Here is a 27,733-nt window from a genome sequence, read left to right as displayed (position 1 = left end):
GGAAGAGAAGGGGTGCTTTTCATATGCCTCTTCTCCTTGGATGATACTCTGCACCCATGATCTTGTTAAATTCTTCTGCTAATTCTGTTATGTAGGCATCAGTATTCCCATTTTACAGATGGAGAAACTGGGGCTACAAGCATAAAAGTGCCAGAACAAGAATTCACAATTATGACCTCTCCAAACTTCTCTTGAGGGGACTCCCCAGGTGGTTCAGCAGTTAAGACTCACTCAGGGATTAAGTAATGCTCTTTATTCATTATAGTTAGTATTAAAATGCATTAGGCTCCCAGGAAGCTCTGTCATTTCAATGGCACTGCCTCAGTTGGGTCATGAGAATAAGAAGAGACAGTTATAGTATATTCAGCATCTGTATTTGGGCTTTCCAATTATTTTATGAATGTTATTGCTACAGTTCTGAGTATTGTGTGCTCCAAACTTTGAGTCTAACAGTGGAAGGAGGTTCAGGCAGAATGTAATCGAAGTTTTGACCTCCTTCCGATGCAGGAGGTGCAGGTTCGATCCCTGGTCAGGAAGCTGAGATCTCACATGCTTTGTGGCCAAAAAACCAAAAACATAAAACAAAAGCAGTATTTTAACAAATTCAATAAAGACATTAAACAAACAAAAAAACTTCTCTCTAACAAACTTTGTCCCTTAAGCCCAGATTTCCAGGGTTGAGACAAAGTGAACGTTTTAGATGCTAAGTACATTTGCATTTCCATATGACTTTTTTTTTGTCAGTTTCTACAAAAAAAAGCCTGTTAGGGTTTTGATGGAGGTTTATTGCATTGAATCTGTAGATCACTTTGGGGAAAACTGACATCTTAACAATAATGAAACTTGTCACCATGAACATGGTATATTTCTTTACTTATTAAGATCTTTAGTAACTCCACCAAGCAAGGTTTTGTAATTTTCAGTATCCAGGTCTTGTATATCTTTAGTCAGACTTATCCCTAAGTATGTCCCATTTTTGATTCTACTTACTGTAGAAGACTTTTAGAAAACCCAGTTTCTGATTTTTCATTACTAGTATATATAGAAATACCATTGACTTTCCTATATTGATCGTGTACCCTGCAACCTTGTTAAACCTACTATGGCTATTTAAATTTAAATCAACTAAAATACCTCCAATTCAGAACTCAGATGCTCAACTACACTAGTCACATTTCAAGTGCATGAGAGCCACCTGTTCTCATGGCTACCGTGTTGGACAGAACATTTCTGACCTTGCAGAGAGTCTTATGGGAGAGTGCAGCTCTTTGAAGTCATCACCTCCCATTCAAGGAATGAGGAATATGGCTCCAAAGAAGCTGACTCCCATTACCTCAAACTTCATATACTTAAAGATCTCTATCATCCCTTCTGACTGACATTTTGGATGTTGGTCCTTAACTCACTCCCAGCACATCTTGATGGGAGTTCATAGTGTCATTTCTCTTCTTGCATTTGAGCCCATTTCCTGCAGTTGGAAGATCCCTGGGCAGAGAAAGCACATCTGGGGACTTCTTTCTTGCTTCTTAGCAGTAAAGTAGAATAAAAATAGCAGTAAATAATAATGCCTGCTCCTCCTGCTTCCCGGGGCTGCATGCAGACTGCAAGATAGCACAGGAAACGTCCATGTGTCACTCAAGGATTAAGTAATGCTATTTATTCATTATAGTTAGGATTAAAATGCATTAGGCTCCCAGGAAGCTCTGTCATTTCAATGGCACTGCCTCAGTTGGGTCATGAGAATAAGAAGAGACAGTCATAGTATATTCAGCATCTGTATTTGGGCTTTCCAATTATTTTATGAATGTTATTGCTACAGTTCTGGGTGTTGTGTGCTCTAAACCTTGAGTCTAACAGTGGAAGGAGGTTCAAGCAGAATGTAATCGAAGTTTTGAAGAAAATAGTCAGAAACATAAGGTTTAAAACTCTTCAACATCTTTTTTATCTACTTTTCATTGTAAACCAAACCTTATTTCACAGAATGCTTTTCAGGTGGCTTTCAGTGGAACATAAAGCATAACACGATAGCATAAATTAAAAGTGAGGCAACACAAGACAGGAGGAAAATAACACTTGGGAGCTGATCAGATGCAAAAAAAAAAACCCTGCATTTCTGTACGTCTGCTGCTTCTGGTGAGTCACAGGCAGAGCCCACAGGACCACGGCCACCGACAGAAGAAGGAAAGCTTGGCAGCTACACTGTTCACATTGTCCCTGAGATAAACACAAACCAATTGCTCCAGAAATTCTAACTATTGTTCACACGGAAGCCAGACAGGAATTGTTCCCAGGAGTCCTCATAAAGAAAGCAGCGTGTGATGTAGGGAACCACATTTTCCACCGCAGTCTTACGAAGGGTGCACAAGTGATTCATAGGCTTGTTTTCCATAATGATGCTCTGGGTTAAAAGCCATCTGGGGGGACTTCACTGGTGGCCCAGTGGTTAAGAATCTGCCTGTCAAGGCGGGGGACACAAGTTCGATCCCTGGTCGAGGAAGATTCTGCATGCTGTGGAGCAGCTAAGCCCATGCACCACAACTACTGAGCCCCCGCGCTCCAGAGCCCACGTGGCGCAACTGCCGAAGCCCCTGTGCCCAGAGCCTGGGCTCGGGAACAGAGACGCCAACGCAATGAGACGCCCTCCCTGCTCGCCGCAGCTAGAGAAAGCCCACGCACAGCCGTGAAGACCCAGGGCAGCCAAAAATTAAATAAATAAGGCATAAAATTTCTTGAAAAGGCAATCTGAGGAGTGGTCATTGAGCGGGGAGATGGGGTTGGCAGAGTGATATGGGAGAGGCCCCTGATCCATCTGCCTTCTGGGCTACTTCAGATGTATCTGGAGAGTGAATAGCTTCCATAACTAGGAAACCACCAGAAATGTTGCCTCTCTCATCTATATTTCAGGAAATATTGGGAGGTAGACGGCTTACGCTATGCTGTCTGGCAATACGCCCACTTGGCCAGTTAAGTCCTGGCTTACGCGCAACAGTAGTATAGTTGGAAGTAGGTTAACATCTTTCTATAATGTATGAAATGCCTGTCATGACACCTGCCACCCAGGGGACAGTCACAGCCCTGATCTGAGATGGGCGGGCTAAGGCAGTGGCAGACTTCTCATGAAATACTGCTTTGGATTTAGTCCAGCATCTAGAGGACCAGCCTGAAGACTTGCCAAAGTTCTGTTCCATTCACAGGGTCAGGGCGGTTCAGCCTGAGAATCTCCAAAGTGAGTGAAACAGCCACTTTGTGGTCGAGAGTCCACAGGACACCTGCAGCTGGTGTGTCTTTCAACAATGTTATTTCTTGCCGTAGCTGCCAAGATAGGCTGACCAGTCACTAAGTCACTGAACATGGACTTTTTTTAACTGCCAGTTTTTAAGTTGGGAGATAAGGTAGTGACTTTATTCTCAAAAAAGTATGTTCAGTTCAGTTCAGTCGCTCAATCGTGTCCCACTCTTTGCGACCCCATGAATCGCAGCACGCCAGGCCTCCCTGTCCATCACCAACTTCCGGAGTTCACTCAGACTTGCATCCATCGAGTCAGTGATGCCATCCAGCCATCTCATCCTCTGTCGTCCCCTCCTCCTCCTGCCCCCAAACCCTCCCAGCATCAGAGTCTTTTCCAATGAGTCAAATCTTTGCATGAGGTGGCCAAAGTACTGGAGCTTCAGCTTTAGCATTATTCCTTCCAAAGAAATCCCAGGGCTGATCTCCTTCAGAATGGACTGGTTGGATCTCCTTGCAGTCCAAGGGACTCTCAAGAGTCTTCTCCAACACCACAGTTCAAAAGCATCAATTCTTCAGTGCTCAGCTTTCTTCACAGTCCAACTCTCATATCCATACATGACCACAGGAAAAACCATAGCCTTGACTAGACGAATCTTTGTTGGCAAAGTAATGTCTCTGCTTTTGAATATGCTATCTAGGTTGCTCATAACTTTTCTTCCAAGGAGTAAGCCTCTTTTAAATTCATGGCTGCAGGCACCATCTGCAGTGGTTTTAAAACTCAAAAGCATAAAGTCTGACACTGTTTCCACTGTTTCCCCATCTATTTGCCATGAAGTGATGGGACCAGATGCCATGATCTTCGTTTTCTGAATGTTGAGCTTTAAACCAACTTTTTCACTCTCCTCTTTCACTTTCATCAAGAGGCTTTTTAGTTCTTCTTCACTTTCTGCCATAAGGGTGGTATCATCTGCATATCTGAAGTTATTGATATTTCTCCCGGCAATCTTGATTCCAGCTTGTGCTTCTTCCAGCCCAGCGTTTCTCATGATGTAATCTGCATATAAGTTAAATAAGCAGGGTGACAATATACAGCCTTGACGTACTCCTTTTCCTATTTGGAACCAATCTGTTGTTCCATGTCCAGTTCTAACTGTTGCTTCCTGACCTGCATATAGGTTTCTCAAGAGGCAGGTCAGCTGGTCTGGTATTCCCATCTCTTCCAGAATTTTCCACAGTTGATTGTGATCCACACAGTCAAAGGCTTTGGCATAGTCAATAAAGCAGAAATGGATGTTTTTCTGGAACTCTCTTGCTTTTTTAATGATCCAGTGGATGTTGGCAATTTGATTTCTGGTTCCTCTGCCTTTCCTAAAACCAGCTTGAACATCTGGAAGTTCACGGTGCATGTATTGCTGAAGCCTGGCTTGGAGACTTTTGAACATTACTTTACTAGTGTGCGAGATGAGTGCAGTTGTGCAGTAGTTTGAGCATTCTTTAGCATTGCCTTTCTTTGGGATTGGAATGAAAACTGACCTTTTCCAGTCCTGTGGCCACTACTGAGTTTTCCAAATTTGCTGGCATATTGAGTGCAGCACTTTCACAGCATCATCTTTCAGGATTTGAAAGAGCTCTACTGGAATTCCATCACCTCCACTAGCTTTGTTCATAGTGGTGCTTCCTAAGGCCCACTGGACTTCACATTCCAGGATATCTGGCTCTAGGTGAGTGATCACACCATCGTGATTATCTTGGTCATGAAGATCTTTTTTGTATAGTCTTCTGTGTATTCTTGCCACCTCTTCTTAATATCTTCTGCTTCTGTTAGGTCCATACCATTTCTGTCCTTTATAGAGCCCATCTTTGCTTGAAATGTTCCCTTGGTATCTCTAATTTTCTTGAAGAGATCTCTAGTCTTTCCCATTCTGTTGTTTTCCTCTATTTCTTTGCATTGATCCCCGAGGAAGGCTTTCTTATCTCTTCTTGCTATTCTTTGGAACTCTACATTCAGATGCTTGTATCTTTCCTTTTCTCCTTTGCTTTTCGCTTCTCTTCTTTTCACAGTTATTTGTAAGGCCTCCTCAGATAGCCATTTTGCTTTTTTGGATTTCTTTTCCATGGGGATGGTCTTGTTCCCTGTCCCCTGTACAATGTCACGAACGTCTGTCCATAGTTCATCAGGCACTCTATCTATCAGATCTAGTCCCTTAAATCTATTTCTCACTTCCACTGTATAATCATAAGGGATTTGGTTTAGGTCATACCTGAATGGTCTAGTGGTTTTCCATACTTTCTTCTATTTAAGTCTGAATTTGGCAATAAGGAGTTCATGATCTGAGCCGTAATCAGCTCCTGGTCTTGTTTTTGTTGACTGTATAGAGTTTCTCCATCTTTGGCTGCAAAGAATATAATCAATCTGATTTCAGTGTTGACCATCTGGTGATGTGCATGTGTAGAGTCTTCTCTTGTGGCCCTTCTTCCTGGCACTGGTTTGGGAGCACTTGGTGGAATCAGAATTGGTGATAGATCCCTGTGGCCTGTGTAGAGAATGCTTGCCTTTTCTATAGAACAGGGATCTATAGCCTGCTTGTCCCTAAGGGCTTTCAGATTATAATTTAGTAAATTAAAAAAGAAGACTACCCACACCCCTGTTTTGACCCATCTGGAAACCTAATATGTTCTTGTTTTTGTTTAGTCACTAAGTCATGTCCGACTCTGCGACCCTGTGGACTGTAGCCTGCCGGGCTCCTCTGTACATGGTGTTCTCCAGACAAGAATACTGGAGTGGGTAGCTGTTTCTTTCTTCAGGGAATTTTCCTGACCCAGGGATGTCTCCTGCATTGGCAGGCAGATTCTTGACTGCTGAGCCACCAGGGAAGACAGTATACTCCTTAGAATACCTCTGCTGGTAGTGCCAGCTTTCATGGTATTATAGTGCAACTTCTGCATAAAAATGGTCTTCCCTGGTGGCTCAGAGGTTAAAGCATCTGCCTGGAATGTGGGAGACCCGGGTTCGATCCCTGGGTCTGGAAGATCCGCTAGAGAAGGAAATGGCAACCCACTCCAGTACTCTTGCCTCAAGAATCCCATGGAGGGAGGAGCCTGGTAGGGTACAGTCCATGGGGTCGCAAAGAGTCAGACATGACTGAGCGACTTCACTCACTTTCTGCATAAAAATAAGCTTATCCAGAAATGTGTATACACGGACTTCCCTGGTGGTCTAGTGGTTAAGAATCTACCTGCCAATGTAGGGGACACGGATTTGATCCTTGGTCCAAGAAGATTCCATGTGCCACAGAGCAACGAAGTCTATGTACTACAGGTACTGAGTCCACATGCCTAGAGCCTGTGCTCAGCGACAAGAGAAGCCTCCACAGTGAGAAGCCCATTCGCGGCAACTAGGAGTAGTCCACGTGCAGCATGAGGACCCAGCACAGACACAAATAAAAAATCCGGGAAAAAGCAGATAAAAGCTAATGAAAGCCATGAAATTAAAAGACACTTGCTCCTCGGAAAAAAAGCTGTGACCAACCTAGACAGCATATTAAAAAGCAGAGATGTTACTTTGCCAACAAAGGTCCGTCTAATCAAAGCTACAGTTTTTCCAATAGCTGTGTATGGATGTGAGAGTTGGACCATCAAAATAGCTGAGCGCCGAAAAGTCTATGCTTTTGAACTCTGGTGTTGGAGAAGACTCTTGAGAGTCCCTTGGATAGCAAGGAGACCAAACCAGTCCATCCTCAAAGAAATCAGTCTTGAATATTCATTGGAAGGACTGTTACTGAAGCTCCAATACTTTGGCCACCTGATGTGATGAGCCAACTCATTGGAAAAGACCCTGATGCTGGGAAAGATTGAAGGTGGGAGGAGAAGGGGATGACAGAGGATGAGATGGTTGGATGGCATGACCGACTCAATGGACAGGAGTTTGAGCAAACCCTGGGAGTTGGTGATGGACAGGGAAGCCTGGTGTGCTGCAGTCCATGGGGTCGAAAAGAGTCGGACACGACTGAGTGACTGAACTGAAAGTTGTAAACAAGCCCGTCTTGTTCTGGGATGATTTCTTCCTCAGGGGAAGCATGTAGTGCCACTGTCTCTGGTGCAAGAGCCTCATTCATAATTCGCTGATTCCTTATGTGATGTGTTGACCTGAGGAATTCAGACTTGTGATTTTTTAAGCATTTTTTTTTTCAAGCAAATAAACGGTGTGCATCCTGAGTGGAAGGTCTAATAAGTGAAGCAGCCTACAGTTTGGGGAACTCTTTTGAAAAAAGGAAAAAAACAAAAGGACAATATTCAGAGTGCAACTAGGTGGAATCACAGTGACAGTATTATCAATGTAGCACCATGAAAATGTACCTGGTATATCTTCTTTTGGAAAGTAATTTGGCAGGAGCTATCTAACACCTTTAAATGTACATATTCTTTCAGCAAGTAATTCCACTGTGGGGAATTTACCTAAAAAAATAACCAAAGACAGAGAAAAAATTGATCTGGAAGTGTGTTCAACAGGATGGAAAATAGAAAACAACCTAAATGTCCCAACAAAAGGGGCTGGTCAAGCAAATGGGGCCGTTAAAAGCCAGGCTATGGAGGGATAGTTAATGCCATTGTGAAAATAGAAAGCTGTAAAGCAGTATGCCCAACAGATTAATTCTGTATCAAAAAGCAACCACATGTACGCACATATTTACATAGTTAAATACATACCTGTAAAAATGCACACATATAACAGTATAAAACACATATCAGAATACTTAATGATTGATTGTGGTGATGGATGATGACTTTTTTTTAAAAAAACTTTATTTGGCTGCACCTGGTCTCAGTTGCAGCACACAGGATCCTCAGTCTTTGCTGTGGCACGTGGGAACTCTTAGTTTCAGCATGTGAGATTTAGTTCTCTGACCAGGGATCGAACCTGGGCCCCTGGCATTGGGAGCTTGTGGTCTTCATTACTGGATCACCAGGGAAGTCCCTACTTTCATCTTTAATCTTTTCTGTTTCATCCAAATATTCTACAATAAATATAGGTAACTGATGTTAACAGAATAAATAAATGCTGTTAAAAGGGGGAAAGATGATCCCCTTTTACTAGGTACAGAATATTCTAAGGATGGTAGGAGCTTTCACCGGACATAACAGAATTAGAGGCAGTTAGGAGAAGGTGATGGCACCCACTCCAGTACTCTTGCCTGGAAAATCCCATGGATGGAGGAGCCTGGTGGGCTGCAGTCCATGGGGTCGCTAGGAGTTGGACACAACTGAGCGACTTCATTTTCACTTTTCACTTTGATGCATTGGAGAAGGAAATGGCAACCCACTCCAGTGTTCTTGCCTGGAGAATCCCAGGGACGGTGGAGCCTGGTGGGCTGCCGTCTATGGGGTCGCACAGAGTTGGACACGACTGAAGCGACTTAGCAGCAGCAGCAGCAGATGCAGGAGGTATAGGAGATGCAGGTTTGATCCCTGGGTCAGGAAGATTTCCCTGGAGAAGGGAGTGGCAACCCACTCCAGTATTTTTGCCTGGGCAGTCCCATAGATGGAGGAGCCTGGTGGGCTATAGACCATGGGGTTGCAAAGAGTCGGACACGACTGAGCAGCTGAGACCACACATACACACACACATGTGCCGACAGAAGCGGCAGCAGTGGTGCCCACGGGGGATATGGGTTAAGTCACCCTCAGCCTCCCTCTCCGCCCATCACCACCACGCTAGATAACTGTTCATTAAGGTGGTAGAGCTTTGGAAGTAGCTTTGTGTGTTGCCTGGTCTCTGTAGAAGATTGTGGCCTGTGAGATCCACACCTTCTCAGGGGCTCCGGGGCAGGCGCTGTCAGCCCCACAGCAAGTGGACTTGCAGGCCTCCCTGCAAAGGGTTCACTCCATTGGAGTTCGTATGGCAAATGATATCTGGAGTCTTAGGAATGAGGCCATGTGTCCAGAGCTTCTGCACAGATCACAGGAGGGGCACGTACGTGTTTGGGCAAATCATGGGCATTGTTATGGGGGGCAGACCCTAACCTGACGAAGAGGCTCCTGCCCTGTGAAGCCATCGGCGCAGCAGCAGCACGTCGGAGCTGACAAGATAAGCAGACGTGTCGGTCCTCCGCAGCAGATTCTCCCAGTAAACCTGTTTTTCCCGCTCCCTGAAGGGCTACCTCCTCCCCCGCTCCTCCTTCACCATTATTTTATGATCCCCTATACTTGGCTTTTCTTTCAGCATTTCATGATGCTGACTGCTTCCTCTTTGAAAATTTTCCTGGTCTCTTGGTTCCATCATCTGTCCGCAACTATGGAAGGTCATTGCAAGCTCATGAGTTAGCCTGCCCATTGCATGGATGCTGGCAGAAGACACGAGACTCTTGGATCAGAGACAAAGGACTCTGTTACTCATCCCCCAGTAGGCAGCCTGAGTTTCATGTCTGCAACACTTGCCCAAGTCCTGGTGGGAAGATGATGTGGGGTGGATCCCGGTGGGGTTTACACACAGCTGGTCTGTGCCATCGCTTGGGATCCCCACACTTAGGAAACTCTAGTCTTTTATTATTACCTTTGAGATCTAATTTGCAAGGCATAAAGCTCAGTAAGTCTACACCTGTATGGGTTTTAGTGTGTCTACAGAGTCATGGCACCATAGCCGGAAGCTCTTTCTTTCCTCTTTTTCACCTGCAGGGACCCCAGACTTTAATTAAAGTTCCTTTAGGGTGACTTAGGAGATGGACATCTAGCTGGGGTTTGGATCTGCATGGGGTTGGGTTCTCTTAGGTTCGTCCGCACCAGGTGCATGGTCCTTACCTTCCACCTGTGCAACTCATCTCTGACGCCTGTAGGCAACTCTGACCTGGAAATGTCCCCTCATGTGTGTTCTTTGCACCTTTACTTACTAAAGCACCTTTTAAATATATATATGTGTGTATGTATATATATATATGTATGTGTGTGTATATATATATATATGCATATATAATATATATGTATATATAATATATATTATAATATTAAAATAGAAATAAAATATTATAATACTAAAATATATATTATATATATTTTTTGACTTCCCTGGGGCTTAGTTGTGGCTTCTGGACTCTTCAATCTTCACTGAAGCTTGTGGGGTCTTTTTCAGTTGTGGCACGTGGGATCTGGCTCCCTGTGGTACCAGGGATCCAACCTGGGCCCTCTGCATTGTGAGCATGGAGTCTTAGCCACTGGACCACCAGGGGAGTCCCTGCTCCTTTAATTCCTTGATATCTTGTCTTCAGCACTTTCCCTCAGCCCACTCCCTATTTATGCACACTGGGATTTGAGCCAGCTCACCCCTGCCCTGGCACCCGGGCGCTGGGAGGAAGAGTGGTGGGCCTGCTTCTTGCCCTCATGGAACTTTCTTTCAACAGTGGAGACAGACGTTAAGCAACTAATCACGGACTTAAATGTTTCATCACACATGCGATGAGGTTCCCAGGGGGTGAAAGAGTTTGCTGAGGAGGTGGGGAGTAGGGAGGGGTGGGAGTACTATGAATCTCAGAGAAGCACCCTCGGAAGAAGTGGCCTGTGAGCAGAGTTCAGAAAAGTGAACTGAAAATAGTCAGAAGGCGGCCCAGGGCGGTGGCCCGTGCACAGACCCTTCGCCACTGGCTTATCCTCTTTGTTCAGGGCTGACGGATCCCTGTGGGGCTTCTGCCAGGACCTTCCTGCCGCTGCAGGAACTCCAAACCCAGAAATCAACCTGAACTGGGCAGTCAGCCATGCGTGCAGTGGTCCCTTGGGAGGTCTTGAGCATAGCTAATCAAAAATTATTTATGTCCACTTCAATTTCTTTTAACTTTTAATAAAGAATAATCAAAAGCTATTCTGTAGAGATTGCCAAAGAGGTACAAACATGGTCTTAAGAGAATCAATGGGCCAGATTTTAGCAAGTTGCTAAATGTCATGGTATTGAAGCAAGCAGTATGACTAGAAAATAATTTTCATCACGAATGAATTGTGGGAATTTCACCTAAATATTTTCTAGCCAGGAGATTTCTGCAGCAATTGGAGTAATTTTCGACTGGAAATGGTGGCCTAATTTTGCATGGGTGTTTGCGCGCACTCACAGCGCTAGGAGCTCGAATCAGCACACAGGAGGCTTCCAGGCCCCGTGTGTTTGAATGCCTCCTGTAAAGCAGGCGCAATGTCAGTTACACACAGTTTCTTTTTATTAAAGACAGTAATGTTTCCACTTCTGCCGATTATAAATCAATTGCAAGCCTGCATGCACTCCCTGTAATAATGACAGCCGTTTTTGCAGGCTGTATCTTATCTCTTTGTGAAGAGAATAGTGTCCTGATACAGGAGCAGAGACGATGGGGAACTGCAGAGTGGCAAGGCCATTATAGCTGCCTTGATAGCTAATCAGGTGATATGAAAACAGCAGAGTCTCCCTGGCATCAGGTTGCTTTTCTTGTCTTCCTTTCTAGATAGTTCCTGAAGATAGAGGGGTTTTGCCTGGGTGTAAAAGGATGCACAAATGCCACAGGGTCAGAAATGTTCAGATTTAGGCCTTTGCAACCCCTGCTCTTGCAGAGTCTGCGCTCTCAGAACAAGCTGGCTTATTCCACGTAACACAAAACAAACTAAGGGAAGGTGGAGTTTGAATTGTTTTAAAGGAGCGCGAGAAACAGATGGAAGAGGCGAAACGGAAAACAATTTCTAAAGAATTATTGCCACAATGGGAGAGACATGGGTATAAAAATGGGATTAAGCAGGACTACCAGTGAGGCTACAAAAAGACCTTTGTTCCGCTTAGAACACACGTGCCCTCCTGGGTGGATAGATTGGAAAAAGATTCCCTCTCTGGGCATGTGCAGCCCCAAGGAATATAGCAGGCAGACAGAGCCTTTGGGCAAAGGAAACAGGTAACTCTTCTCCAGGTGGATTTGGTCCACCTGTGGTCACGACTCCTGCTTTGCCAATACAGCAGCGTCTGGATTGGGGTGCCACACCTGTGGCCCCTGGCTCGACATCCTTGGTGTAGTGACCAGTCGCTCAACCTCAGGATGTGGCCTGGATTTAAGGAATGTTTACATGTTTCGTGGTATTATTTGGACCCTTGCTTAACAATGAAGGACTTAAGATGACATTAGCCTTCAAGTCTTGGAGATGTAGGACAAGGCCAGCAGACTCAGCATCACTCCAGAACTTGTTATAAATGCGGATTATCTCGGACTTACCTGGTGGTCCAGTGGTTAAGGATCCATCGGCCAGTACAGGGCACATGGGTTTGATCCCTGATCCGGGAAGATTCCACTTGCCACGGGGCAGCTAAGCCCACAGCTAATGAGTCCACGTGCCTAGAGCCCGTGCTCCTCTTTAAGAGAAGCCACAGCAATGAGAAGCCTGCTTACCACAACTAGAGAAAGCCTATGTGCTGCAAAGATGACCCAGCACAGCCAAAAAAATAAAATTTTTTGCAAATTAAGTGCAGAGTATCTAGCCTCACCCCTGACCTACTGAGTCACCTTGGAGGTGATTCTTACATATGCTAACATTTGAGAGCCACTGCTTTAGACTGATAGAGTTGGGGTAAGAAAACCACCCAAGACTGGTAGCACATTGGCTGTGGCGTCCCTTAATAATACATCCAGAAAGTCTGCTAGCCAGGAATTCAGGAAGGTGTTTTGCCCCTCCCCACACAGATATTTCTGACTTTGAGACCCCCCAAGGTTTCTAGAAAGCTAGGTATCTATCACATCGGTTCCCAAACTGTGTTCTGCGGGGCAGTATTTTCCTGAAGGATGGCATTTAATGTTCTTTAAACAAGCAAATGAGTTTCTGCAACACTGCACACTACCCTCCTCACAGTGTCGCAGGGTAACTGCACTGTTGTGTACTGGCCAGCAGCTGGCTGATGTGATTAAGGCCTCAGTGTCTAGAATCGGATCACTTGGGTCCACATCCTAACTCCAGCATCATTCCACAGAGTCTTGTAAGGTTTTGTTCCTCGTCCTATGGTTCATGGACCAGCATCATCGACAAGACTTGGAAACTTGCTGGAAATGAAGCATATCAAGGGATTTTCATGGAGGTCCAGTGGTTAAGACTCCACACTCCCATTGCAGTGGGCCAGGGTTTGATTCCCAGTGAGGAAACTAGATCCCGCCTGCCCAGACTAAAGATCCTTTGTGCCAGAACTAAGACCCAGCTCAGCCAAATAAATAAATTTTTTAAAAAATGAATTATGTCAAGTAATTCAGCACAGACTCAAGGAATCAGAGTCTGCATTTTTAAGAAATTCCCTAGGTGGTTTGTATGCACATTAATATGAGAAGTACTGTTCTAAATCATTCAGAAAACTATGATCATGGCATCTGGTCCCATCACGTCATGGCAAATAGATGGGGGAAAATGGAAGCCGTGACAAATTTTATTTTCTTAGGCTCCAAAATCACTGCAGACAATGACTGCAGCCATGAAATTAAAAGGCACTTGCTCCTTGGAGGAAAAACTATGATCAACCTAGAAAGCATATTAAAAAGCGGAGACATTACTTTGCCAACAAAGGTCCATCTAGTCAAAGCTGTGGTTTTTCCAGTAGTCATGTATGGATGTGAAAGTTGAACTATAAAGAAAGCTGAGCACCAAAGAATTGATGCTTTTGAACTGTGGTGTTGGAGGAGACTCCAACTTATTGGACAGCAAGGAGATCCAACCAGTCCATCCTAAAGGAAATCAGTCCTGAATATTCATTGGAAGGACTGATGCTGAAGCTGAAACTCCAGTACTTTGGCCACCTGATGCAAAGAGCTGACTCATTTTAAAAGACTCTGATGCTGGGAAAGATTGAAGGCAGGAGAAGAAGGGGACGACAGAGGATGAGATAGCTGGATGGCACCACCGAGTCATTGCACATGAGTTTGAGTAAACTCTGGGAATTGGTGATGGACAGGGAGGCCTGGCATGCTGCAGTCCATGGGGTTGCAAAGATTCAGACACAACTTAGTGACTGAACAATGACAACAATTCTAAATCATGTCATTTGACTTCTCTCTGCCTCAGTTTCCTCATTTGAGGAATAGAAATATTCTTAGGACTTATTTCATGCCTTATCATGCATCAGAATCACCTAGAGGGTTTGTGAAAGCAAAAGTGTCCTTCGCCCACCCCCATAGTGTTCCTGGTTTATTAGGTCCTGTGTGGGGACAGAAAATTTGCATTTCTAGCAAGTTCCAGGGGCTGCTAATGCAGTGAGTCTGGGGACCATCCTTGGAGAACCACACTCTAGATAATTCTGAGAGCATTGCTCATTCTCTGCTGCCCATGTTTTCTTCCTTGAAGGATGCTATTTTAATACTTGACTTCATGTTTTGCCCTTTTTGCTGTTTTGTTGGAATCTTAGCACTGGCCTATAAATTCTTCTGGGCAGAAATGATACCTTCCACATTCCACACTGTCTTATTTTCTGTTTTGTTAAATAATGAGTACATTTCCAGTGTGATTAATAATAGAATAAGGGAAAGGGAAAAGACAACTACCAACCCCAATAAACAGCCTCCACAAACGTATAGCAGCCCTCGAATTCTCATTAAAATGAACATTTCTCCCAGGTTCCCAGGTCACATTGATGCTGCTAGTCTGCGCCCCACCATTTGAAAAGGACTTTTCCTAGGAACTTTAGGTGGGTTAAGCATAGGCCACTTAACACAATGCCTGACCCAGACTGAGCATTGAGCTATGTTCGTTAATGTGACTTCTCCTTAATAAACACTCAGACAGATCCCATGCTTTGAACAAAATATTTATCAAACTCTGTTATGGAACTTTATTCACAGGGGATATACTGACTTTTCAGAGGAAGCAGTGTGTTATTGCAGGGGTGTTTGAGCTTCCCACGTTGTCAGTGTTCTACAGAAATCAGTTCCTAGTCTCTTTAAAAAAAAAAAAAACAATTAAACATAGATTCAGGAGCAGACAACCAGCAAATCTCAAGGCAGTGGCTCATGAGCTTTGCAGAGACCCTGTGGGAGGAGGGCATGGCAACCCACTCCAGTATTCTTGCCTGAAGAATCCCACAGACAGAGGAGCCTGGCAGGCTACAGTCCATGGGGTCACAGAGGGTCGGACACGACTGAAGCGACTTAGCATATCATATAAAGTACTGGCGGAAGAGGCAGAGATAGGAAAGTGCTGGGTAGAATGGGACAAAGTATGCTTTACGAGCCAGTGCCCCCAGACCATGCTTCTGTCTGGGGAACCCAACCTAAGACACTGTTTTGAGTGCCCACTGGGAAATTGATTCAGTTGAGTCATCAACTAGAAGATGATTCATTTTATAACAGATATAGCTCTCAAACACTTGTCACAAGAAGAGGCGTGCCTGGAACTTTCGGAGGAAGGGTGTACTTGTGGGTGAAAAACATTACAGGCGGCAAAAGAAGAGTTCCAACAAGACGAAGCGGTGACATGGGCCTGAGGGTCTGGCAGAATTTCCCACAGGCTTCAGCGTGCACCGTCTGTGTCCCGCGCCGCCCTGGCTTTTCCCGGGACTTTGACTTCCCCTCACTGTCCTGCTCCTTCTGAGCATCCCAGCATCTGAACCCTGTGCACGTACATGGCATTCAGTGTCGTGGCTGGAAGGCTTTTCTCTCTCCTCTTGTCTCCAGGCTGTGGTCCACTTCAGGCTTCTGGCATCCCGCCTGCGTCCACTCAAACCTATCCATTGCCTGAGTCGTCTCCTGCACGATAAAATTTCACTTTGTTTCCTCCCCTTTTCTTCTCTGCCTCTGTCTGGGGCTGACAGTGGCGGGGACTTGTGCTTCTTACTCATCCTCTCTGCTTTAAATCCCTTCTCCGTGCTGCCCCAGCGTTCTGGCCTCTGAGCCTCTCACCACTCCTGGTCTTCTGGAATCTCTTGCGATCTCTGCCTCTGGGCTCCTCCTGGGTGACTGCTCAGTCGCCTTGACCTTGAGCCTCTGCTTGCCCTTGCGTGTGGCCTCATCTCTCTGAACCTCACCTCCACGGCTCCTTGCCCCGGTCCATCACAGCGCTGCTGCCTTTCATGGCTCTGGGCCCTCAGCTTGTCCCTGTCTGGCTGTTGCCTGCTCCCAATATGACAAATGTGATTATCAAAAGGCCTGTTTTTCCAGAGATTTTATAAGACAACCCACAATTTCTTATTCTTCCACAGGAGAAAGCCTGGTGGTTTCAGTAGCTAAACAGAAAAAATGTAAATGGTTCAAGGGGATGCACTTAATCTTCGCTGGAATCTGACATCATTAAGAAGAAAAGTGAAATAATCCTGGAGGAGACATCAACATAAGATTTAAACTTGAAAAAATTAATATTTTTGCACTTAAATTAGTCCTTTGCTGTTTGTGTTAATTCCTTATTACTGATGTAACAAGTTCTGCAAACTGAGTGGATTAAAACAATGGAAGCGTGTTTTTACAGTTGTGGAGATCAGAAGTCAGAAATGGGTCTTATGGGCTAAAATCGAGGTGTCAGTGGGCTGTGCTCCTTCTGGAGGTTCCAGGGGAGACTCTCTCCCCTTTCCCTTCCCAGGTTCTGGGGGCCACCCCGCCCTGCATTCCTTGGCTCGTGGTTCCTTCCTTCAGAGGTCACATCACTCTGACCTCTGCCTCTGTCACCCTGTCTCTTTCTCTGACTTTGACCATCCAGCCTTCCTCTTCTGCATATAAGTCCTTTCGTTTGATTCAGAATCTGTCTCCATCTCCGTAATCACATCTTCAGAGTCCCTTTTACTATGTAAAGTGATGTATCTGCAGGCTCTAAGGATTAGAACATAGACATCTTTGAAGAGCTGTTATCCACTTTACCCCACTTCACCTCTAATTTCATGGCTAATTTAGAGCAGCGATCCCCCAGCTTTTAGGCACCAACGACTGGTTTTGTGAAAAGCAATTTTTTTCCACAGACCTTGGGGCTGGGGGTATGGTTTCAGGATGATTCAAGCACATTACATTTATTGTGCACTTTATTTCTATTATTATTAGATCAGTTTCATTTCAGATCATCAGGCGTTAGATCCCAGAGGTTGGGGACCCTTGATTTAGAGAGCTCCACTGACACCAGAATATGCTTCTGGTTAAATGTTTTCCATGCCTTCTCATCTATTTGTCACGATAACTCCATAAAGCAAGCCCCAGTATCAGATCCATGGTTTAAATGAGGAGCTGAAGGCCAGGAAAAGGAACTTGCCTGCCTGAATTTGCACAAATGGTATTCACTTGCCCTTGTTTTCCTATCAGTTATTGTAACTTGCTACTGTGAAACAGGGAGTTTTTCAAACCCAGAATATCACATCTAAGATTCAGGATGGTAAAGACAAAAATGTTTTATTAAAAATGTTGATTCTAGACGTGTTTATCAAGTCAAGAGGCATCAGGGCATGGTGCTGGAGATGAAAAGAGCAAAGTCCTGCCCTCGGGCAGCTAACAGTCTACTGAGGGAAACACTTGTTAGAGAAATGCATGGCGAGTTTGTACCGTACGTAGGAGAGTGAGGAGCTTTCGAGAAGGTGATGCGACAGTCAAGGGCACTTACTGGAGATGCTAATGAGCTGCACCTGGGCTTGAAGGCAGCGCGAGTCTCTCCAGGCAGACAGGAGACGTCAGGCAGTGGAAGGAGCATGTGCCAAGGAGGAGAGGTGTTGAAAAGCCCCCATCCACACTGTGCCTGGGGGACAGATTGGTCCATGTAGGGGGCACTCAGAAACTGTGGGTGGGGTACCAGCACGCCAGCTGTTTATTACCACTTTGTGGTCTATGTTTTCACCGACTTACCTGAATCTGCTCTTGGGGATACGCTGTGGGTTTTGCTTAAGAGATGAACAAAAATGGGAGGGAGTTTAAAGGGCTAAGTGCCAACCCCATATGCAGATGAGCAAGGAGCCAAGGTGTTTAGAAGGGGCTGTGCCCTCTTCCTATGGGCAGGCGGCTGCCCTCTCGCATCAGCCCCCTAGCAAAGTTTATTCTTGAATCATGTCACCTACTGATATCAGCAATGGAGACTCATTATGGAAAGTCATGGGCCCCAGGGGTGTGGGGGAGGGTGGGTGGAGCTTCCACGCTGGCAGTGTGTGATACCATGATTTCTTGCTCCACTCCTCTGTCCTGCAGCAATGGAATGGAAGGGACACGGCCCTCATGGTTACCCGTGTGGTCAACCACAGGCGTTTCTCGGCAACGGTCAGTGTGGCAGACACGACCCAGCGGAGCGTGAGCAAGTATCGCTGTGTGATCCGCTCTGACGGCGGCTCTGGTGTGTCCAACTATGCCGAGCTGATCGTGAAAGGTGAGTGCCTCCACCCAGGTGGTTGGGCTCATGGGGATCCTTTGGCCCCAAGCTTGCATGCTGGGAAGAGCTAAGACTGCTGTTTTCTTATCTGCGGTTCCTTCACTCATTCCATAGAATGAAACAGCTTTAAATTCTCCCCATCAACCCACTTCAAAAAAAAAAATAAAGTTACTGCAAAATCATGCAATATTTCACTGTCATCCAAAGTTGAGTCTTAGACGTAAGATCTGTACATGAAAGCTTATGGGGTAGATGACATGGAAGACGTCTCTAAATTTGGCTTTTTTTTTTTTTTTTGCATTTAAATTTAGAGTGAGCCAATGTCCTTGTGCTTTGGTGGCATTCTGTTACAGTGATCAAGAAAACAATTGTTTCTAAGGGATATTTTATTGAAAACTCGATATAGTGACAATATTTTAGAAGGACTTTTGAAATAAATAACCCCCACCCCACTGACTTTGAATCAATTTTTTCCTAGTTTTCTTGTTCACCTTGAGGTATCTTTGATGTGTTTTTCCATGAAAATATGTACATTGTCCCTTTTCTGCTCTTTCAAGTAGCTGGATATTCCATTCACTTTTAAAAGACTCTATAATCTTTGTTACAGTGTTAATGGTTGTGTGCTATTTCATCAAGTTCATCATAATCATCCTATTTTTAAAAATCTCTGTCATCATTTAGATAATTCCAGGTGCTTTTGTTTTTATCTTTCCTTTGTGCGTGCAATAATTAACACCTCAATTGAGTTCCTCGAAAGAGAATATTTTTATTCTACTAAACCATATTATTTCCTTGGATAAATTCCCTAGGGGTAGAGTTGTTAGGCCAGAGAATATAAGCATCTTTTTGGATTTTTCTTTGTGTTGCAATATTGCTTTTGAAAAAAAAAATAGGTTGACAGCTTATACTGGAAAACAGCAGCGTATGGATGTTCTCATTTTCCAGCGTTATGTTCACCGGTTAAAATTTTAATATAACGTAATTTAGTGAATGAAATAGTGAAGCTGTTCATCTTAATGCTAGCTGCAGAATGATACCCAGTGTGTTTGAAGACAGAAGCGTTGTTCAACCCCTGAGAAGGCTCCTGAGTTGGTTCCCTTGGGCAAAGGATGGGTTGGTGTGGAACCTTGACCTCTCTTTGCCTGCCTGTGTAATGATGACCTTTCCTGGGTGAGTCTGCCGTCTGAGACTCTCTCTCCTGTGATGTCCTGACTCCAGACGGGTATCCACATGGCTGCACATTTGTCGTTCATCAGATCTCAGCTTGACTGTCAACATGCCGTCTTCTCTGAGAGAATTACCCTCTCCTAGCTCCCCGCTATTCTCACGGTCACGTTCTATCACTCTTCACATTTCCAAATTCTGTATTTTTCTTGATTTACTTGGCAGTTTTGTGTCCCCCCTTAGGATATAAGCTCAACAGAGTTTGGGCCATCTTCCATGTGTTTCGTGGTTCACAGTCAGCCCCCTGAGCTTAGCAGAGTGCCTGGCATGTGTGCTGAGCGTGCCAAGCCGTCTGAGATCACCAGTGTTCCATGGCTTTGCCCTGCACGATCAGTCGTTTCATACGACTCAAGCTTAAAATATGTGTTGAGTGGTGGATCAGCGAATGAGTTATTGGCCTCAGCAGGAATTCATCTCTTCGTTGGAATTCTATGAACACTTAAGGTGAAGATCAACAAATTGAGTGGTTATGAATAGAACAACGAACAGGAAAAACAAGCATCTTTAAAATAGTTTACACTGAGTGCCAATAGATATCAAAGAAGCTATCACTTTGATCCTGTTAGGCTCGTTTCTTGACTTTTTGGCCCATAACGTTGATCTGTGTGACAAAGTGGCCTTTGCAGGTCTTTCCTATAGTCAGTGAATATGTTACTCCTGCGCTGTGCTTTCTGGACGCTCACTATACCTGTTGTATGGTGATATCCCACACAGCAATGGAAGCCTCCCTCCCCATCCTGAGAATGGACTGTGTTTTCTCCTGTTGTCCTGGTCTCACTAGCACCTTGCCGTGCCCGGCACAGCGCTGGTAATGAGTGGATTGGTTGAAGGACCTCTGGGGCTAGTGTCGGGCTCTGAACTAACTGTTCACATGCAGACAAATGGAGTCAGAGAACACTCCATTTCGTCTTTCCTTATGTCCCCAGGTGTGAAGAAGGAGGTGTGGGGCCAAATCCAGGGGCCTCTTGGACAGAGGATGTGGTTTCCATGGTGAAGCATCATGGCCTTTGTTTGGAGGGGTGGCCAGGGTGTCCTGGGACTGGGGTTTGTCCTTTGCTGGCTGTGTTCCTTGGGCTTGAGTTCAGCCTGGAGGGGGTAGTACCCTGATACACTCCAGGAGCTAAGGATCTGCTCTGCCCCTCCCCTGCAGCCCCCACCACTCCATTTTAAGGGGTGCACCGGGTGCCCTCCTTCAGAAGTCTCCTCCATGGTGGGTGAAGGTGGGTTTGCGCTCCTGGTGATGGATCCTGTTTGGTTGCACCTTATTGAAATCCTTTATGGAATATCGCATTTTCTTACTGCCTGTTTTTGTTCCCTGTTGCACTTCTTCTCTTTTTACACTCACTTGGGGGTCAGCTAGAAACTAGACCCCTTGAATGTAGAAGTCTCTTCACATTCATGATCTTATTTAGTCCTGACTGTGGCTCTGCACCTTGGTTTTATTTTAATTCATTTTACAGCTGTAGGAGCATCCACAGCCAGGTTGAGACAGAGACGGGTCCTTAGGGGCAGAGCGGGGGTTGGCCCAGGGGCTGGATCATGCTATTTAGGTCTCACCTGGAGGGCCTGACGCTTGTGGCCTTGTCAGCATCTGGTAGCATCATGTCCTGAACAGTGTCAAAAACATCCAGACAGCAGGCTGGGCTCATAGCAGGGGTCCCTTGACCTGTTGCTAACTTGAGTTCTTAACTCATGCATCAGACTTCCGCTGTTCCCTTCCTTTCTGGAGTGGGATACCAACTGCCAGATTCCTGGAGAAATGGATTTAACCCTTGCCTACACACACAGACACACACACAGACACACACACACACACACACACACAGACACACATACACACACACACACACACACACACACACACACACGACTTCCCTTATGGTCCAGTGGCTAAGACTGTGTACTCCCAATGCAGGGGACCTGGATTCGATCCCTGATTTTATTTTCTTAAGCTCACTGTGGATGGTGAGCCCCCAAATCACTGTGGATGGTGACTGCAGCCATGAAATTAAATTGATCCTTGGAAGAAAAGCTATGACAAACCTAGACAGTGTATTAAAAAGCAGAGACATCACTTTGCTGACAGAGAGCTGTATAGTCAAAGCTTTGGTTCTTCCAGTAGTCATGTATGGTTGTGAGAGTTGGACCATCAAGAAGGCTGAGCACCAAAGAATTGATGCTTTCGAACTGTGGTGCTGGAGAAGACTCTTGAGAGTCCAAGGTACTGCAAGGAGATCCAACCAGTCCATCCTAAAGGAAATCAGCCCTGAATATTCACTGGAAGGACTGATGCTAAAGCTCCAATACTTTGGCCACCTGATGGGAAGAACTGACTCATTGGGAAAGACCCTGATGCTGGGAAAGATTGAAAGCAGAAGGAGAAGGGGATGACAGAGGATGAGATGGTTGGATGGCATCACTGACTCGATGGACATGAGTTTGAGCAAGCCTCGGGAGTTGATGATGGACAGGGAGGCCTCGTGTGCTACAGTCCATGGGGTCGCGAAGAGTGGGACACCACTGAGTGACTGAACTGAACTGAACTGAGGTAGATGGGGCAGGACACTTGTCCCAGGGCACGATCTTGTTCCCATATCTGTGGCCCTGGAGAGACCCTTTGAGGCTTCCTATGCAGAGTGGGAACTGGAGCTTCCCTCATGTGCAGAACATACTGGAGGGATATTAAAGTGGGGGTCATGGGATTTCCCTGGTGGTCCAGTGGTTAGGGCTCTGTGCTTCCCCTGCAGGGGCACAGATGCAGTTCCTGGTCGGGGAAATAAGATCCCGCCTGCTGCACAGCACAGCCAGCATTTTTTACATTATTTTTTTTAATGGGGCCCAACATGTAGGCTTTGGAACATTTGGGTCCTGGAGTTCCCGCTACATCAGTCTCCCCAGATTCCTCCTCTGTCCACCACCAGTGAGCCAGGGATCTGGAACAAAAGAAAAGTTTCTGGTCCTGCTTGTCTCGGCCTCCTGACCTCATGGGCCCCCTCCGCCTGGCATCACTCATTTGGAACTCAGGCCATGCAGGGGTTGGGAGGTCATAGGACCCCTCAGCTCCCAAGGATGCCAGGAGCCGGAGGTCCCTCTGATGCTGTCTGCGGCAGGTGCTTGTGGTGGGCCAAGCTGTAGAGGGTGGAGACTTCTTTCTCCATTTCTGTCTCTGTCTCTCCCTAGGCAGGGGTGTTTATGGCTGGCTTGTGGCTCGTGTACTGTCCTGGGACTGTGAGCATAGGAGCTTCAGAAAACACCACCTCATTTGAATGTAGGTAATGCAAAATTTTCAGGGCAACACACAGATCAGAATGCAAGCAAATTGGAATTACTTCATTCTGAAGAGCTGTTTATTGAGTTGTGATAATGTACCTGGGTATACATTAGATTACTCTGTAATTGAGGTTTCACTCAATTGACAATCTGGCCCCTCAACCTACCTGTTCCGGACCACTGCTCATAAATGGACTAATTTGATGTCTGTTTCTGGGTTTCCTAAAGCCTTTGATTTCAGGGTATTTTAGCTTATCCCAAGGGCTTAAGTTTCTTCAAATATGCAGATGTGGTCTTGATGACAACTTTCTAACTCATAAAAATTTTGTTGGTGGTGGTTTTTTAAAATTTGTCTTCTAACTCCGTTTAACAACCTACCATGGTTTCGGAACTTCTTATCAATATACAGATTAGTTCCTCGAAGAAATCCAATGCTGGTGCTGAGAGTCAGATGTTCGGATTTAAGTCCCTTGTGACTTTCTATCAAGGCAGCTGGGCAGGGTCAGGAGTATAGATTTTGTGTATGGATGTCAACATCCCAGTCTCAATCTCAAACCTGGCCCCAGCTCTCTGTGTCTTCAGGGAAATTACATATTTGCTTCGATCCTCAGGTTCCTCATCTGTTCAATGGGGACACATATAGCTAGTTGGATCCTTATTAGAGGGAGAAAATATATGTATAGCTCTTAGTACAAAATAGACACCCACCCAGTCATATCTCTGCTTTTTCATACTGTTCATGTTCCTGGGTTCTCGCAGCAAGAATACGGGAGTGGTTTGCCATTCCCTCCTTCTTTGGACCCTGATGCTGGGAAAGATTGAAGGCAAAAGGAGAAGAGGGTGGCAGAGGGTCAGATGGTTAAATAGCATCATGGACTCTGTGGACATGAATTTGCGCAAACTCTGGGAGATAGTGAAGGACAGGGAAACCTGGTGTGCTGCAGTCCGTGGGGTCGCAAAGAGTCAGGCATGACTTGGCGACTGAACAACAACAATCGTTAGATCTGCAATTATCGATAATCATATTTTACTGTATTCAAGGAGATATTGATCAAATGCCAATACACTGGCTACTTTTCCTTGTTCTGCTTCTTGTACTACGGGAATTTAAACTTAATCACCTTAAGGTCTCTTTTCTCTGCAACGACATTGGGGAATGGGATTGGGGTCATCAAATGCAGCCCACTGGTCCAAGTTGGTTGCAGAGATGCTTTACTTAGGTTGCACTGTCTTTTTTTTTCTTTTAACATTTTGTTCCAATCCTTAAATTCTTCTTGAAGTTGTGTCTGTTTGGCCACACTGAGCCTGCATTTTAGGATGGCAGCAGTGGGCTGGTATGGCTGCTCTGTTCTGGGACGCTCCACAGTTCACCCCTGCCCTGACTTGGCCCACTTGGCTCACCTCATTAGGCTTGTTCCTTTAGGCCTTTGAGTTTACAGCCTGTGGTTTAAAGATTACTTGACTAGAATAGTTGACTTGTCCTTACTGTTAAGAGTTTGTGGGGGTTGGGGGTCAAGTAGCGTGATAAGATCATGGTCTAGTAGGAAGAATCATGCAGGCTTATAACGGATGGCTTTCTAGTTGTGTCAGGTGCCTACTATACTATCTTACTAAGCCTATAAGTAGCCATACGATACATGTGCTATAGCGTCCCCGTTTTACAGATGAGGGTGTGGAGGATCAGAGAGGTTAGGCAATCATCCCAAGGTCACACAGCTTATATGTGACAGAGTTGGGATTCCAGCCCATGCCTGCCTGTGCCAAATAGATCCTGTTATTTCTTCTAACCACATTTCTTAGAAAATCCAGTATGATAGACCTTGTAATCAGGTGTGAGCTGAGAAAATATATACAGAGGGTAGAACAGCTAATGCAATTCGGAGAAGGGGGATCTTTAGCCTTCCAAGGTGACCAAGGCTGCTGGCTCCTGTCCCGTCAGTGAGAGCAGCCCAGGAGGACCAATGCACACCCAGAGAAGAAACAAAGACAGCAACCACTCTGAGCATTCAGCTTGGATAGCACTGGAGCAAATCAGACTCCGAGCATCCATATCTGTTCTCTGCCAGTCTTCAGAGGCAGAGGGGAGCTGGGAGCTTTATGGTGCAGTGGTCAGAGAGCCGGGGCTGGAATCTGGCCTCTGCCGTGTAAACTCCACTGCTTAAGCCTGCCTGGAGGCCCACCGCCCCTACCATCTCACCTGTCCACACCCTAGACTAGGAGGTGGCAAACCTTTCCTACACAGGGCATGGTTGTCAACATTTTCATCTTTATGGGCCACCCAGGCTCTGTTTTAACTAGTCGACTCTGCTGTTGTAGCAAAAGCAGCTCTAGAAAAGATGGCATGAATGAGTGAGGCTATGTGACAATAAAACTTTATTTAAAAAAAAAAAACAGGCACAGAGCAGGGTTTGGCTCCTAGGTCACAGTTTGTTATCACCTCTTGAGACTAAGCCCTTTCTTTGCAATTGGATGAGTCTGCCAGCCTCCTCCCTGTTCCACTTCTGCACCGCTGAGGTCTGCTCTCTGTGCAGCCTCAGTGACAGTTTGAAAACAAGTTAAATCTTGGCACGTCATTTCCTAAAACCCTGCACTAGCTTGTCTCTTACCCTCAGAATAAAATCCAAGCTTCTTAACACAGTCTAGTTCTGACCCCTTCTCCGTCTCTGATTCCTAGCCTCCCAGCCCCATATTTTTCCTTTCATCCTATTCTCTGGCCACACCTGTCAATTTCCTCTTCCTTGAACTCCAGGAAAGCAAGTCTGACCTCAGGGCCTCTGCACTTGTGTCCCTCTCTTGGAGTGAAATGGTTTTCTTCCTGATGGTTACCCGGAGCTCAGTTGTTTTGTTTACTGTGGTGTCTGCTCACCTATCATCTCCCCCAGAGAGACTCCCCTGACCACACTCCCTCTTGTGACTCTGTAGCAGTACCCTAGGCTGTGGTTTTCTACCCAGCTCTTACCATTGTGCACAGTAGTCATTCACATCTGTGTGTTACACGTGGTCTTAAAGGGAGAAGCTCTGTAGCTCTTGCTTCCTTGGATCCCTGGCACCTAGTAGAAGATGGTCAGACATTTGCTGTATCCTACAGGGAGTTCTCAGACTCTTTCTTCACAAAGGGCAGTTGCACAGAAGATACCTTAGTGTTCTTCTTGTCGCAAGGTTCTCAGTATTCTTCGAACTGTAGGTTTTCCTCCTACCTCTGAGCAAGTTCTATATCCTTTATGAGTGCTTCTTTATTTTGTTTCATTTTATTACTGGAATATAAGTGCTTTACAATTTTGCATTATTTCCTACTATACAACACAGTGAATCAGCTGTACATATCCCCAGGCGGCACTACTGGTTAGAACCCTCCTGCCAGTGCAGCGGACATAAGAGATGTGGGTTTGATCCCTGGATTGGGAAGATTCCTGGGAGGAGGAAATGGCAACCCACTCCAGTATTCTTGCCTGGAAAATTCCATGGACAGAGGAGCCTGGCGGGCTCTAGTCCATGGGGTCATAAAGCACCTTAGCACACACATGCATACATATCATCTTTTACTTGAATTGCTTTTTGACCTTATTCTTGTTCTGCCTAGTTATGGAAGCTGTAAGCTTTGTAATCCCCTGTGTCCCTCCTATGACTTCCCTTTGTCCTGCCCAGGTCTCTGTTGACCTGCCAGCATCATGCTCCTTAACCCAGCCTATTATGTGGCCCTGATGATGGTCATTTTAGAAGCTTCTGGGCCTTCCTTAATGGCTGTCAAGGGAAGGCTTGCTTTGAGATGAGTGAGCCCTCTGTGTTCCTCCTGAGTCCCGCCTCCTGGTGTATACCTGCTTTACACTGTGTCTACGAGGGCAACAGCTTACCACTCCACTCTTACCTGCTTCCTCCCTCTACCCCATGTCTAACGTTGGCTTTCCTGGAAGATGCTATTTCAAGAAACCTCAGCATCTTCATCTTCTCTGCAGTCTTCCTTCTAAAAAAATATCCTGATGCTCTTATTTTTTTCCTTCTTAGTCATAACTTCAGTTAATGGACTGCCTCGTGTTTTTTAACAACATTCTGCTCTCAGCAAGCACTCATAGATTGTAAATCATATAGGTCTTGGGTTCAGATCTGGGTTCTGGCGTGTGTTTGCTATGTGAATTCAGAGCCTCATCCCATGACTCCTGAGTTATAAAATGAAATAATGGTGCAGCTTCTCTGGATTTGGGGAAGGGTCATGGATATGTTCGGGCTTCTCTGGTGGCTCAGTGATAAATAATCTGCCTGCCAATGCAGGTGGCACAGGTTTGATCCCTGGACCAGGAAGATCCCCTAGAGAAGGGAATGGCTACTCACTCCAGTATTCTAGCCTGGAGAATCCCATGGACAGAGGAACCTGGCAGGCTACAGTTCATGGGGTCGTTAAGAGCTGGACCTGACTGAGTGACTAAGACTTTCACTTTCTTGGGTATGTTCATTCTTTGTGAACTAACTGTCCATGTGTTTATTTATCTTCATCAGTCTTCATCCTCCCCATTTGCCAGCTGCCCAGTCTTAGCTCCTGACTTCCTCACTTTTAGATGATGTCACTGTTCGCTTTCCAGAGGAGGATTAAAAAAATGACAGATGGGAGGAAAGTGGGAAACTTAACTTGAACATATGTGCACGTTGGGGGAGGCAAACTGGGAGATATCTATGTATATTGTATTCTGTATGGGCACAAAGACCAGCTTATTTTTAAGAAAAGCATCAG

General features: G+C 45.5%; 1 protein-coding gene across 1 annotated transcript in view; it reads left to right on the top strand.

Annotated features, from left to right (window-relative positions):
* Positions 1-27,733, top strand: part of PTPRT (protein tyrosine phosphatase receptor type T) — an 815,678-nt gene that overhangs the window by 116,440 nt on the left and 671,505 nt on the right. Inside the window, exon 5 of the mRNA XM_068986822.1 lies at positions 18,339-18,513. Within this exon, the coding sequence (XP_068842923.1) occupies positions 18,339-18,513 (175 nt within the window). The remainder of the gene's footprint in view (positions 1-18,338; positions 18,514-27,733) is intronic.

This window comes from Capricornis sumatraensis, chromosome 15, assembly GCF_032405125.1.
Source record: "Capricornis sumatraensis isolate serow.1 chromosome 15, serow.2, whole genome shotgun sequence".
NCBI lineage: Eukaryota > Metazoa > Chordata > Mammalia > Artiodactyla > Bovidae > Capricornis > Capricornis sumatraensis.
Note: the sequence above shows the minus strand (reverse complement) of the source record. Positions and strands in the feature narration are given on the sequence as shown.